The following is a 13,895-nucleotide window of genomic DNA, read 5'->3' as shown; positions in this document are numbered from 1 at the left end:
AAAAGTTGTTGCTATCAAACATTGTCTACTTAATCAACTGAATTAGTGTATTGGTGAAGCAATAGATAGATTTGTCAAGGGATTTAATGTTCTCTTGTAAAAGTATTTGTGGTATTTTTTATATAAAAATACAGTAGTTCATTTTGTTACATGTTGTGGCTGTTGTATTTTGTAGTTTATTTTAATACACTTACAATTAAGGTATTTGGTTTTTATTTTAAAATACATGTTGATGTATCTTTGCCCATCCCTGTCTACAGGGCTGTGTCCTGTTACCCATCCTCTTCTCCATACACACAAACGAAATCACTTGTAAAAGCAACAGATTGAGATCTTAAAAAAACATTGACACCGAGATTGACCACCGCCTGTCTTTCACACAACATGGAGATGGGGTCTACAAGAAGGCCCAACAGTGCATGATTCTACTGAGAAAGCTGAAATGTTTTAATTTGAGAAGACATTTTAACAGCAGTACACCTGGCACACATCGAATCAATTTTCACATTCAGCATCCTGGTAGAACTTCCCCAAAGAAGAGCAAGAAAAAAACTCATGATCAAGCAGGTAACCAAAATTCCCCAGTACCACTCAAACCCAATTCTCAAACCTTTACAATCACATAGTAAAACAAAAGGCAGACTTCATCAATTAACCCACCCTTCACGACTCCTTTGAGCTACTCCCAGAATGTGACATACGTTTTTTTTATTTGAATTTTGTGATTGAACTGTATGGGTCATATTATCTCACATTATATTACATCACACTGATTTGAAATGTAAAAAGCAGGCTATTGAAACAAAGGTCCTTTGGGGAATATACTGCATGAGATAAACTGTTTATAGTTAGCATGTGTGTGCAACAGAATGGCTGGGGTTGCAGTGTTAGAATTGGTAACAAGTATAATTGCATTACAATTTGGTATGTTTTAAAATAACTTAATCCCTTTCAGTCAGTAGATTAATCTGGGTTATTTTTCTATCATAATTCAGTCCTTCTAAACTACAAAGCTACATCTGTATCCAACTGTATACACATGTATGTATACACTGCATGCTAATCAGTAGAACTTATTTTGAAAAAGCCGTAAGACTTCTAGTTCTTGATTTACAATACTGTCTTATGCTGTATACACACACTGTGCACCACTTTGGATAAAAGCAGTGTGAATCTTTGTATTACTTAATATTGCCAATTATTTTAATTACAGAAAGTTGTGTAAGACATGTGCCATGACCAAGTTATGGGTAGTTTTGGATTCAGTGAAAAACAAACCAAAAAGTGCACTTTAAGCAAACCAAATTTATTTGTAATGTGTTACTCAAATTATGTATATATAATCATACATAACACAACAGAAAATCGTTACATTACATTTTGTCAGCAAAATTTGAAAGATATTTCACACTGGCTTTGATCTGAGAAAGTATCAGGCACATGCCATGTACGGTATAAACCCACTTTAGCAGTGTTAGGGTAAGAGATATAATGTAATAAAAAACCTTGGTTGAAGAATTAGGTTTTCCAAGCTAATGTGTAGTTAAATTCAGTATTATCAAAATCAAAGGACGATATAAAAAACTATTCTAGGATAAAGGCACTGTCATCATCATCATGACAGGCAATAACTAATCATTGCTAAACAAATGAGAACAGACGGTACTTAAATCCAAACTTGCCAGTGTATACGGCAGAGATCATTTAGTCACAAATTTAATAAAAACAGGACATTGTAATTGGGTAAACAAAAGCTCTAATTTTGTAAAACAAATTTCATTTGGTGAAAAAAAATAGTTTTTTAGCCAACCCACTGTTGGTGAACCCTCTAACAGGAATGTAGGGCTCCCATTGGGACAACTAAAGAACTTCCAAAGCTATTAGATAGATCAACATTATATCAAACAAATGGTAAATACATTTGAAAACTGATACAAGACCCTCATTTGATTTATATCAAACAAAGCAGCATCCCGCTTCAAATGAGGGTCTTGCTTCCTGTTTATAAGTCGTAGTAGTCCAGGTGAGCTCCAGAAGGGAAGTCATCCTCCAGGAGCACCTTCATGAGCTTGGTGCATGACTCTTCACAGGTCAGGAGCTGACCTTGAGAGTGCATGACTGCAAAGGACTGCCTCACATTGGGGTCGGCTGTGTTGGCTCTGGCCTCCACCTGCATATCTGTGTCCAGGGGACCTGGTGAGCCGGGTGACAGGACATAATTGATCATTCACAATTAGGCATGGGCCGGTATCAGATTTTGACAGTAGGATAACCTTGAGAAAAAATACCACGGTTTCACGGTATTGCGATTAAAGCTCTGAAATATTTTAGTTGAACACGATAATACATTTTATTTTTAAGCAACATATAAAATAGTTTGAACAGCAGTAAACATATCAAATTGAATAGTTAAATTCTTAGTTTTTTTTTTTTATAATACAAGCAGCAATGAAGGGGCCAAGCAGCACAAAATATGGAAATTCAGTAGCTAAAAATGCAAAGCAAAACAAATAAAAAAATATTTGTTTTTTTTAAATTGCATTATACTGTTGGACAACACGGTGGGACTACCCTGAAACGTTTTGATTACCTTCATGGCATTCTGCAAAAGACATATGCCGAGTTTTATAATGAGAAGCCAATGTGTTCAGTACATATATCATTTTAGAACAACATTCAAAATGGGCTGACGTGGGAAAGTGTTATATTTTACAACTTGGTATGCCACAAAAAATCAAAAAAGTCCAATCTTCTGATTTTTGGTCAAACTGTTCAGAAGTTATGATGTGAAAAGTCCGATGCGGTGGCTAGATGTAGCAGCATTATATCTAAAAAGGACAATAAATCTAACTCTTCTTGAGTATACATCCCCTGAGAATGAAACATTATCGTTACCATTATGATTATACTGATAGACAGCTACTGTGGCATACCTGGCTTCACTAAACAGATAATCCAGTATCATGACATGCTTGATGACTAAGGTTGAACTCAAACCTATGACCTTGCACTTCTAAGGAACCTGTCTTATCCAGGGATGTAGTGGGGGCTAAATGCACGTAAACGTATTCGGAAGTAGCGTTTATCCACCTCTAAATTGCGGAAATGGCGTTTGTCCACCTCTAAATAGTGTTTATGTGCATTAACGCACATTTAAGTTCCCTGTGCCTTGTATTCTGCAGTTTGAACAATCCGAAATAAATTTGGTGTCACTTTAGAAAAATGGTCTTACGGTTCAAAAGTTATGGGCGTAAACACACCTCCAGCTTTGACCCCTTGGTGGCACTATAGTGCTTCAGTGGTCAACATGAAACTTGGTTACAATAATCAGCAGCTTCGCTGCTTCGCTGCTTGGCCCCTAATAAGAAAAGGTAGAATCACTTATGTGGCTTCGCCGCTTCGCGGCTTGGCCACCAATAATAAGAAAAGGTAGAAACACTTAAGTGGCTTTGCCGCTTTGCTCATAAAAACAATACACAGCTGCAAGCAGCAATGAGGGGCCAAGCAGCACAAAAGATGGAAATTAAGTAGCTAAAGCAGCAAAGCAAAACTACTAAAAAATATAGCTGCAAGCAGCAATGCGGGTTCCTCCGCAAGATGGGAAAATATTATAAAAATGTACATTGTAGAAGAGAGTTGGACAACAAGAGAGCAAAACGACTTCATGTTTGGCCAACAATAATAGGCTGAATGGGGTTTGAACCAGTGTTCATTTCGTCGACAAAAACTATGATGGAAAATGTTCGTTAACAACCTTTCTCTCATGACTAAAACCAGACTAAGACGTGACGAAAACGGATCTTTGAAAATAAAAACTATGACTAAATATATTATAACTTTCGTTAATTAAACGAAAATGTTGGTGGTTGACGAAGTCACAATACTTTTTTTTCTCCAATAATTTTATAGTTAGATAGATTCCTCCTCTCTGTTTATTAAGCGCGCTCTCATCTCTACTGCAGTCAGTGGCCGATTCTTGTCTCTCGGCCAAGTTTCGCGCGAGTTAGAGGCGTGTTCGGGCGAATGTTATCAACCCATGCAATTCGAAAGATGTCGTGTTGCTATAAAGTACACAGGCAGCATGGCTAATTTAGGAAGCCTGAAGAGGCTACATGGTATTTGTGTGGAGACGTCTGCCTCCCCCTCGGATTTAGTTATGTCTACAGTCAGTGGCTAGCTCCAGCGGTACCTCTAGCAAGAATAGGAATTCTATATTCTCCGACAAAACAAATCCCTGTTGTGTACTACAAAGTAATACGAGATATAAATGAGTCATTGAGAAAAACCTTAAAGTAGGACATGAGTTCCATTTAGTGTGTGGTGTTAAATGAGTGTTTACAGCAGCTTGACTGCCTGTAATAGTTGACCCTTTTTTGCATTCAGAGAACACATACAACAGGAAAGAAGGACTGGTTTAAGGCAAGGTCCAGGTCTGATGTTATTTTATCTATTGTCAGAGACTTTGTTTAATATGTGAAGTAAAACTTTCACTTGTTTAGTTAATTGATGATTTGCTGTCTGACAAAGGAATCCATCATTATGTACCATATTAAATTGCATAGCATCATATTCTTTTGCATCGCATCTCATTGAATCACATCTTGTCAAATCGCATTGCATCGCAATAAGGGTGAATCGTATCGTATTAGAAGTTGCTTTTATGTATCGGATCGTTGGCAGTGCATCGAGATGTGTATTGCATCATCCTCAGTGATGGAGATGCACTACTGAGATCCCTACTGAGAAGGGGAAAAAAGGAGTTTAATATGGCTATTACATGTGACTAAAACTAGACTAAAACTAAACTAAAATGTAATTAGTTTTCGTTGACTAAAACCAGACTAAAACTAAGAAGGATTAAAATGACTACATGTGACTGTAACTAATAAGCATTTTCATCTAAAGAATAAGACTAAATCAAAAATTGCTGCCAAAATTAACACTGGTTTGAACGCTTGAGCATAACGTTACAAGTCAGTCTCTTTATCCTCTCTGCTACACACCAACTGTTGAGATTTTATGAATACAAAGTATTAGCTAATAGAGATTATTAGCTTTGTTAAGCTTTGGGACAAAGGTTAAGAAACTGTCTACATTTCAATGTCAAATTGCATGAAATTGCACATGGTACTACTTCAGAATGATGTAATCTCAAAGCCAATAAGGTTTGAAAAACCATCAGTCAAAATGATATTGTATTTATTGACAAAGATATTGAGGCAATGAGGACATTTACATAAATACAACCCTTTCAGCCATTTTGTTTTGCATTTCATATTCCATTTCACCCTGTACAAAGACACATCTGCCCACACACAACTTCCATCCATGCTGTTTCCCTCTCTCCCAGCACAGGTCATGCCAAGGCAGAAATGCTGCGGCGGCCACATGAGGTTTTGGGGTAGTCCAAAAACATGCCTCCCACAATTGACACATTTTTCCCAAGATTGCTGTAAAACGGCAGATATTGTAACTCTTCTTGAGTTTATCTCTTTCCAGAATCCCAGTCAATGCACAATTAACAATAGTCATGTGGGCAACCGGGCTACGGCAGAGCTCATGCTCTGCTCTTTGTGAGAATAGCCTATGGCAGTACAGCAGCCAACTTTCTGGTTCTATTAAAATACACAACATGCACAATCAGGGTGATCAACAAGACTATATTAACTGATAAACAATAATATTACAAACATTTAACTGAACAAACACAACAACTGAAATCCCTCGCACAGCTGTAGTTACCGCACTATTTTCCACAAGTCTTTGCTTATTTGACATACCGCACTGCATGCTGGGTACCCAAGGGGCGCTGATGTTGATTATCTAGCTGTGCTCCAACTGTGATTTGAGTATTAGCTTTGGTCAGCTTTGGAACAAAGGTTAATAAACGGTTGACATTTCAAGGTGAAATTGAACATGGTATATCAGAATGATGTCATCCTGTTTAACTAAACAGATAATCAAAATGATAACTGGCCGAAAGACTGCAGCTGGATTTGAACCTGTGACCTTGCTCCTTGCAGTACACTGTCTTAGCCTACTGAACTATTCTCAGTGTTGAGAACCATTGTGGTCAGTTATTGTATAGAAAAGTAAGCTAATTGTTCTGTGACAAGCTTAATAAGACTTGGCTGAAGTTTAAACAGCTGTAATTCTGTGATCTTCTGAGATATCAAGGTAGGGGCAGGCAGGCAGGGCAGGCCAGCTGGATTAAGCTGTCTTGGGGGCAGGGCTGAAGAGAAGCTGTCCAGGTAGAGAGGGGTAGTCCAGCAAGGGGTCTGTGTTGCCCTCAGCAATCTCTATTGCATCCTCTGTTACACTCAGCATCCTCTCTTGTTGCTCTCATTATGCTCTGTTGCACTCTGTTGAGCAGGCCTCTGCATGACCTCTAAAAGTGAAAAAAGGGTCCATGTCAGTGGTGGAAAATAAAGCTTTTCCCATCTACACTTGACACAGACTTCAGTTTTGACTGTGAAATGTAGTGGCAATACTTGAACTTCCAAATGTGTTGGAAACCCATGCAAAGCCACTCAAAACACAGGCTCTAGCAAGAGTATTTAGCTCTAAACTGGTCAATATATACACATCTGACAAAAGACCAGCTCGACCTTTGCCTGGAAACAGTGATTCTGACTGTCAGAGACCTTTAAATAGGCCGACCGAGTGAAACTAGACTGGCTAACGTAGGTCGCTTTCTCAGGCAAATGACGAATGCAATAGGCTTGTTTTGAAAGATCCAATATACTGGCTATCTTCAGCAGGCTGTTGTCTACAAAAAGCAGCCCTTCCTGACGTTTTAGGAGTTGAACTGAGTGAAAACTATTGTTTACACACTGCCAGTGACAGAGCCGAGTCTGTCTATGAGGCTAAGACAAAACAATGTACCCCCGGGACGCAGTCGCATTCCACTTAATATAATCGGAGCATCTCGCTAAAAGCACAATTCTCTTAAAGGCTGCCCTACTCGACATTTTGTGTCGACCGAACTGTAAAATGGTGAACTTATGAACATGACGCGACCAAAACATGGATGCCGCCTAAGCCTATGCGGTCTCCCTGGCGCATTGGCTTATTACAAAGACTTTCACGAGCCAAATCAAAATTCTGAGCCGACAGGTCTGTTGGGAATTGCTTGTTCTCCTAAAAGCTGCCCTGCTCTACCTTTTTGATGAATTCGCCGAGATGCTACATGATTCACTAATTACACAGAGGGAAAAAGCTTGCTACTTTTCGAGTTTGGTTTTCCGTCACTTCAAACTCATGATCTAAATGTCTCCGAGTGCTCAAACCTTCACCATAATTCAAGAGTAGTGTACTTTCACGAACCCAATCATTGATTCTAGCTTAAAATGTGTAAAAATAGGACTTACCGAACGTGGATGCCTCCAAACCGGCTATCAGGCGATTCCAGTTGAAAACAACAATGGCCGCCGAAAAAGAATTTATATTTGTAACGACGACCTGCGATTGAAAGCGAAATGAAACAGGAGCTAAAGACCAAGGGTGGGGGCTTGGTCAGCACACCATTTCCAGAAAGGATGTGTGTGCGTCTTGCCAAGCTCGCGCGTGTCAAGTAGTGTAACCACCTGTCCGTCTTTGTGCTGTATCGCACAGCATTTTCAATATGTGACATGCGCGACAAGGGCTGAAAATGCTTTGCGACACAACGCAAAGCGGTACAGGTGGTCGGCCTAGTGTCAAGGGGCAGGATGAGTCAATTTGGAGCGCACGCGCTGTGGAGCAATTCACTTGAATTCAATCATATATTGACATACCAAGGTGAAATTGTTTATGGTACTTCAGAGTGATGTTGCTTTGAACCCTATTAGGTTTGAAAAACAGTCAAAATTATATTTGATTTATTAACACAAAGATATTGAGGCAATGTGGACATTTACATAAATACACTTCTTTCAGCCATTTTGCATAGCTTTTCTTATTCAATTTGACCCTTGATGAAAACATGTCTTCTACACATCTGGAACAAATTTCAAGTCGATTGGATCTATGGTTCATGAGGAGAAGGGTTTTGAAATTTGGATAGTACAAGAAAATTCATAAGTCTGACAATATGGGTCCTTGAAGCTTTTTTGTTTCCCATGACAAATAAGGCATGCATACCAATTTTCAGGCATTTGAGTGATAGGGCGCTGGGGAAATCACGTAGACTTTGGGCGTGTTTTATAGCGCCACCTATGGGCGTACATGGGCCATTAGCCGTCCGGGAGTAATATCAGGTCCAAGACTTTTTGAGCTATTGAGCCATTTAACGGAGAAGAAAAATAATAATATAGTAGGAATACTAACAAAAACAATAGGACCCCTAATTAAAATACTAACAATTCCAATAGGTACCACAGTAGCTTTGCTACTGCAGCATTCGATAGAGATTCAGTAGCTAAAGAAGCAAAGCAAAATGTTAAATAAAATATTAGCTTTAAAAAAATTGCATTATTCTTTTCGCCAACCTGGTGGCTAGGGTTGCCAACTTCCTCAACCCCAGATGCGGGACACTTTCTTCCCCCCCCCCCCCCCCCCCCCGCTAATGTATGCAAATTCTGTGCCTGATGTGATGCTAGTTAGGGACTTCCATGGTTAATGCGAGCGCGTCACGCGCAAGCAAGTTTTTTTGGGCTGATTTCAGCGAAAATTTGTTTTTGGAGCTTGAAACAAACAAACATAGCCGTTTGTCCAATTGGAAAAACGTTGTCTAGTGAAGGTAATTACGTTTACGTTTCTTAGCCTGGTTTTCCATCTTTATATTGTCTCAAATTAGCTTTCGATCTGTCAGTCACTGTTGTGTGTAAGCAGCACTAAGGGCTGCATACGTTCATTTGGAATTTTCCACCGGAGCTTTAGCTAGCTGGCTAACGTTGCGTTCTCTCCTCCTTCAATGAGTTCAATGACTCAAGCTGTAGCTAACGTTAGCTAAGTCTGTCAACAGAACTCCTGGGTAACTTAGATATACCAGAAAATATACAAATGATTGAAACCATCATTCACCAAATTCAGTCAGGTAAATCGCAGAGGCCAGGAATGCCTTCAGCTTCTGGTCGTCTGTACTGGTGATGCAATGCCCTTCGCAATATTTCCATGCACTCGCGCTCCCTTCTGACACGCGCACCTGTTCGCAGTTCACTGAATATGAATACCGGCCGGCAAGGCTGTGATTGGAAAACGGGAGTGGAGCTGTCCCGGACGGGACAAATCAAAATCACCCATAAATCAGGATGTCCTGGAATTTATGATGCAAGAAATTCGATGAGCTGGCTAGATGTAGCAGCGTTATATCTACATAGCATAATTAATCCAACTTTATAAAAATGGTCTTAGGGTTTAAGAGTCATAGGCGTAAACACGCCTCCAACTTTGACCCCTTGGTGGCGCTATAGTGCTCAAGTGGTCAACATGAAACTTGATGAAATTGATCAGTAGACGTAATGTACGTATGCAAGTAAATGGTCCTGACCTCTATGACTACCATCACCTTTAGGTTTTCCCTTCTAGTGATATTTTCAGGCATTTAGCCTACTCATATTGCATTCATTCATTCATAAAGAACCCCCTTTAAAGCTTATTCTAACGTTGTCACCGGCAGTATCTCAGATGGAATCTGCTAACTGAATGGGCGAAATCGCTCATTCAAAAAAAGTTAACTGGTTGCAATCATTGTCAGTAACAACGCAAAATGCGACCATTTGGTCTCAGTTTAGAGCCCCGTGTGGAGAAGCTGACCCAGGTAAATTGGTACTAGCTCTACTACTCGACCAGCGATTCCCAACCAATGTGCCACTGTGTGAGAGATCATCAGTCGTGCCGTGAGAAATTATCCAATTTCACTTAGTCTTAAAAAAATGAAGAAAAATTATAATTCATGAATTATTATCTGCAAATATTACTTTGTCGAGTGTCTGTCATTTAGTGACTGGCAGAGTAATGTAATATTTGTCCGGGTGGCAGCACGTAGCTAATTGCCTCGTTCTTTCTTAGAGAAATCTGTGGGCTGTGCTCCTGTATTCTTGTACGCCCTTCGACTGGTTAGCTCCTGCGATTCCCACACAGAAGTGTAGTAGTTAGCTATTTCTACTATTTGCCGGGGCTATGTCTGAATCTAGGAGCTAAACGTAACACAGCTGCCAGCTGTAGGTATATGCAGGTAGCAATGCTAGTGCTAAATAAGTATTTAGCTGGTCGGCTCGATGATGCCGGGTGGGCAGGGCTTGTGAGACTGCTCACCAAAAGAACGAAGGGGATCCAAGTAGCCTCAACTTTCCTAGACTTTTTGCTTCGGTACTAATACTGAGGGCTCGCTGACGTTGCTGTCTTATTAGAACCCGTATCTATGCATCGTTGCTAACATGTGATGATGTTGTGACGTTAGCACTGAGTTCCCTTTGTGCACACAAGGCAATTTTTGCCACAAAAATGTAATTCAAGCCTAAACTGTGAAACAGAACGTTGGCACGAATACAAGCAACTCAATCGGGACAAAGTTTTGTTAGGGGTGGGAAAATAAATATTTATTAAAGAATGTATAATACATTAGCCTGGCTGCCAGCCCAACTTCTCCCCGCCCACAAAAAAATTTGGTCGGGAAGTTGGGTCTGGAGGGTCTCGTATTGGGAAACAACTACAGAACCAGAATCTGGGCGTACCAATGAAATTGCCAGGGCGGGCTTTATACGATGATGGACAGATGATCAACAGTAACGTAATCACTCACGTCACAAATGAGTGCTTAAGTTGAATTTGTTTTGAACAAACAACATATTACGTTGCTCTGATTGGTTGTAGGTCTATCCAATTGAGCAAAGAGGCATTTGTTTTCCAGGCTCGTTTGAAACACGCCCCGTAGTCAAAGCCCAACGGAGAGTTCTCAGACTCATATTCTGACTAGAACTATGAGTATGACAACGTCAGGCTAATAATACATTCACATACAGTACAATTCTTGAGTTGTCTTCACCAGCTGAATCAAAGGCACAGCACTATCTATAATTCCTTTTACTAATATTTGTGGCATCTTAATCACCGAATGCATCATGGGCAATGTGCACTAGTGAATATGGCAACAGGAACAATGTTTGTACGACTCTATAAAGGATGTGTGATGGGTATGTAACAGACGTGGTCTTGCAAGCTCTGTCAGAGGTATCTGGCCAATGTTCACTCCCACGGAGAGTCGAACCTGCCACCTCTCGACTTCCAAGCGCAACCACTATCAACTACGCCAGTGTTTCTCAAACTTTTTCAGACCAAGGACCATTTGGCCAATAAATAAAAACTTGCAGACCATCTAACTAAATAGTTGGTTATATCCCCGGAACAACAGGCCTCCAGACCTAGCGCCATACATTTGTTAGCGGCACATGATGTAACGGATAAAGTTTTGAGACTGCTTAACGATCCGAGTGTTGATCAAGCACGGAGCCAGACAATGTAAATATTCTAGCCCAAACTTAGGACATATGGCTTTGATGTGATGCAGATAGGGATTTCTACACAAAATGTTTGGCCATTATTTGAGCGCATAATAGTTTTTGGAGATTTATGTAAAATAAACAGCCGTTTTTCAATTGGTAAAACCTTGTCTAGTGATGCCATCACTCCGGCCCTGCTCCCATCCATCCTCCTTGATGCGTATCGTTACGCGTCAGGGAATTGGTAGCCTATCTGAGAAAATCGGTAGCCTCTGAAAAACTTTTTAGAAAAGACGGGCTATGGACCCAACCAACTCTATTTGGGAGGGGAGAACTCCCTCACATGGTACAACCAGAGAGGCTCTGGTACAACCCATGCAGAGGCTGCAATGTCAGAATGCGGAACTTGTGTAGCCCATTTTAATAGGCTACTACTGACCGTTTTCTTCGTTCTGAGTTGTATGTTAGAAATGTTGCAATAATTTACTTGTGGCCGTCACGGACCACTACGGGGGCAGTGGCGGACCACCAGTGGCCCATTACATACCTGAGGAGTGAGTTTCACCAGTTCACACCGGTTACAGATGCAGGACTTAAAGAATATATTGTGTGTATTAAAATTATATATAGGGCTTATTAAAGTTATGTCTTATGAACTTAAAAGTTTGCTTAGGCTTAAATATTGTATCTCACCCAGTGTGTGGGAAACAGGTTGCATTTTGTGTATTTATCTTTTAATTTCAGAAACAACCTTGAAACTGCCATCCGAGTAGGTGGGACGCGCCAGCAAGAACAACTCCCTGATGCATGAGAAAGATCAACCCTCTTGTCATCTTTTTGTCTTACTGCATTGTATAATATATTCTGGGGCAGGGACAGATAGTCAGTTGGACTTCGTGAACCAGCCCAAACTCTGTTGCGGGTAGGGAAACGTGGACAACCCCAGAGCTCTGTACCTGTTGATTTCCAACTGCTGCATTAAAGCTGATAATATCGGACCTATGCGACTCCAGACCACTCTTTCTAGAACACAGACTTGTGTCATTGAATACCATCATTACATATTGGATTAGACACAACAAATTAAAGTCCTTCAATATATATATATATATATATATATATACTTATATATTATAGTATATATTAGTGCTGTCAGTTTAACGCGTTATTAACGGCGTTAACGCAAACCCAAATTAACGGCGTCAATTATTTTATCGCGCGATTAACGCTCTTTTTGGCCTAGCAAACTTTGTAGTTTTTTTCACATGCTGTTGCAACAACTACCGACGTTAGAAAAACTACAACACCACATCGGATCTAGCTAGACCGGAAACAAAACAACAGGCACGTCAAACACTCGTTTGGCTTGCGAGCTGGCTAAAGAGTAGTAGCAGAGCCCGTTTACGGATATTAGACATTCTCTGGTAGTAGGCTAACGTTACGTTTTGAGTGGATGACGAGCGCGAGATGCCGAAATGGATGCCAATAAGATTCTGAATGGAAAGTTTGCTTTTAAAAAGTTGCCAAATGGTTCTATTGACAAGACCAGTGATCTGTGTGTTTTGTCGTTGTAAACTGAGCTATCATCGCAGCACGTCCAGTCTGAAATACCACTTGATGGCCAAGCACACAGCTGATGCGAATTCTCTGCCCCCTCGTCAAAGCCAGGCGATTGCAATGTTGTTTTCAATAAAAAAAATATTTGCACAAAGCAATCCGAACCACTTTTCTATGTTTATAAGAGCATTAAAATTTGAAAAAAGATTGGGACAAAAAGAAATCAGGGACATTTAGAATAGATAAAAATGTGCGATTAATTGTGATTAATCGCGAGTTAACTATGACATTAATGCGATTAATCGCGATTAAATATTTTAATCATTTGACAGCACTAGTATATATATATACGAGGGTGAACCCTCGTGAACCCCTCGTCCTCAACAATATCAATCTGTCTACAGCTTTTTGCAATACATTTGGCAACTGCGCTAGTCACCTTGTGACAGGCAGACTAATGCTGGGGACACACTAAACGATTTTTTTAATCTTCTAAGATTTTCAAACTGTGAGAGACCACAAACATGAGGACAACAAATCCTAGATTTAGCTGTTTTGCTCCTATAGTGTGTGGTCACTCTTAACACACCTCACACCAGGGAACATCTGATCAAATCTGCGGAACCATCAAGATAATCAGGACATATGTTCCCAAGGATTGTCGGAAGGGCCGACATCGGCCCAATTATCCTGTTGTGTGTCCCCAGCATTAGTGAGGGCCCTATGCTGCTCAGTGAGGGTGGTTTGGCGCATTCTACGTGAACTCCCCTCGCCGACCAACGCATGCTTCGCGTTGAGGTAGTATAGGTTACTTAAGGCTGGTATTGCTTCGGTGAAACAATAACATTCAGTCATTTAGCATTCAGGCATTTAGCAGACGCTCTTATCCAGAGCGATAACGTCTTCTCGCAGAGTGTG

At 40.3% G+C, this 13,895-nt stretch overlaps 1 protein-coding gene across 4 annotated transcripts in view; it reads right to left on the bottom strand.

Annotated features, from left to right (window-relative positions):
- Positions 1-423: 423 nt before the first annotated feature.
- LOC146235942 (sepiapterin reductase-like) overlaps positions 424-13,895 on the bottom strand; it is a 56,164-nt gene continuing 42,692 nt past the window's right edge. For 2 of the 4 annotated variants that reach the window (XM_084687690.1, XM_084687691.1), the window contains exon 3: positions 424-2,193. In XM_084687690.1, the coding sequence (XP_084543816.1) occupies positions 2,003-2,193 (191 nt within the window). In that variant the 3' untranslated portion in view covers positions 424-2,002. Of the gene's footprint in view, positions 2,194-3,232; positions 3,359-13,895 lie in introns of all 4 variants that reach the window. The other 2 variants (XR_014741012.1, XM_084687693.1) reach the window with 2 other exon arrangements.

The sequence above is a fragment of the Hypomesus nipponensis genome, chromosome 22 (genome assembly GCF_054491055.1).
Source record: "Hypomesus nipponensis isolate SF chromosome 22, ASM5449105v1, whole genome shotgun sequence".
Taxonomy (NCBI): Eukaryota; Metazoa; Chordata; class Actinopteri; order Osmeriformes; family Osmeridae; genus Hypomesus; species Hypomesus nipponensis.
This window is presented reverse-complemented; position numbering and strand designations above follow the sequence as displayed.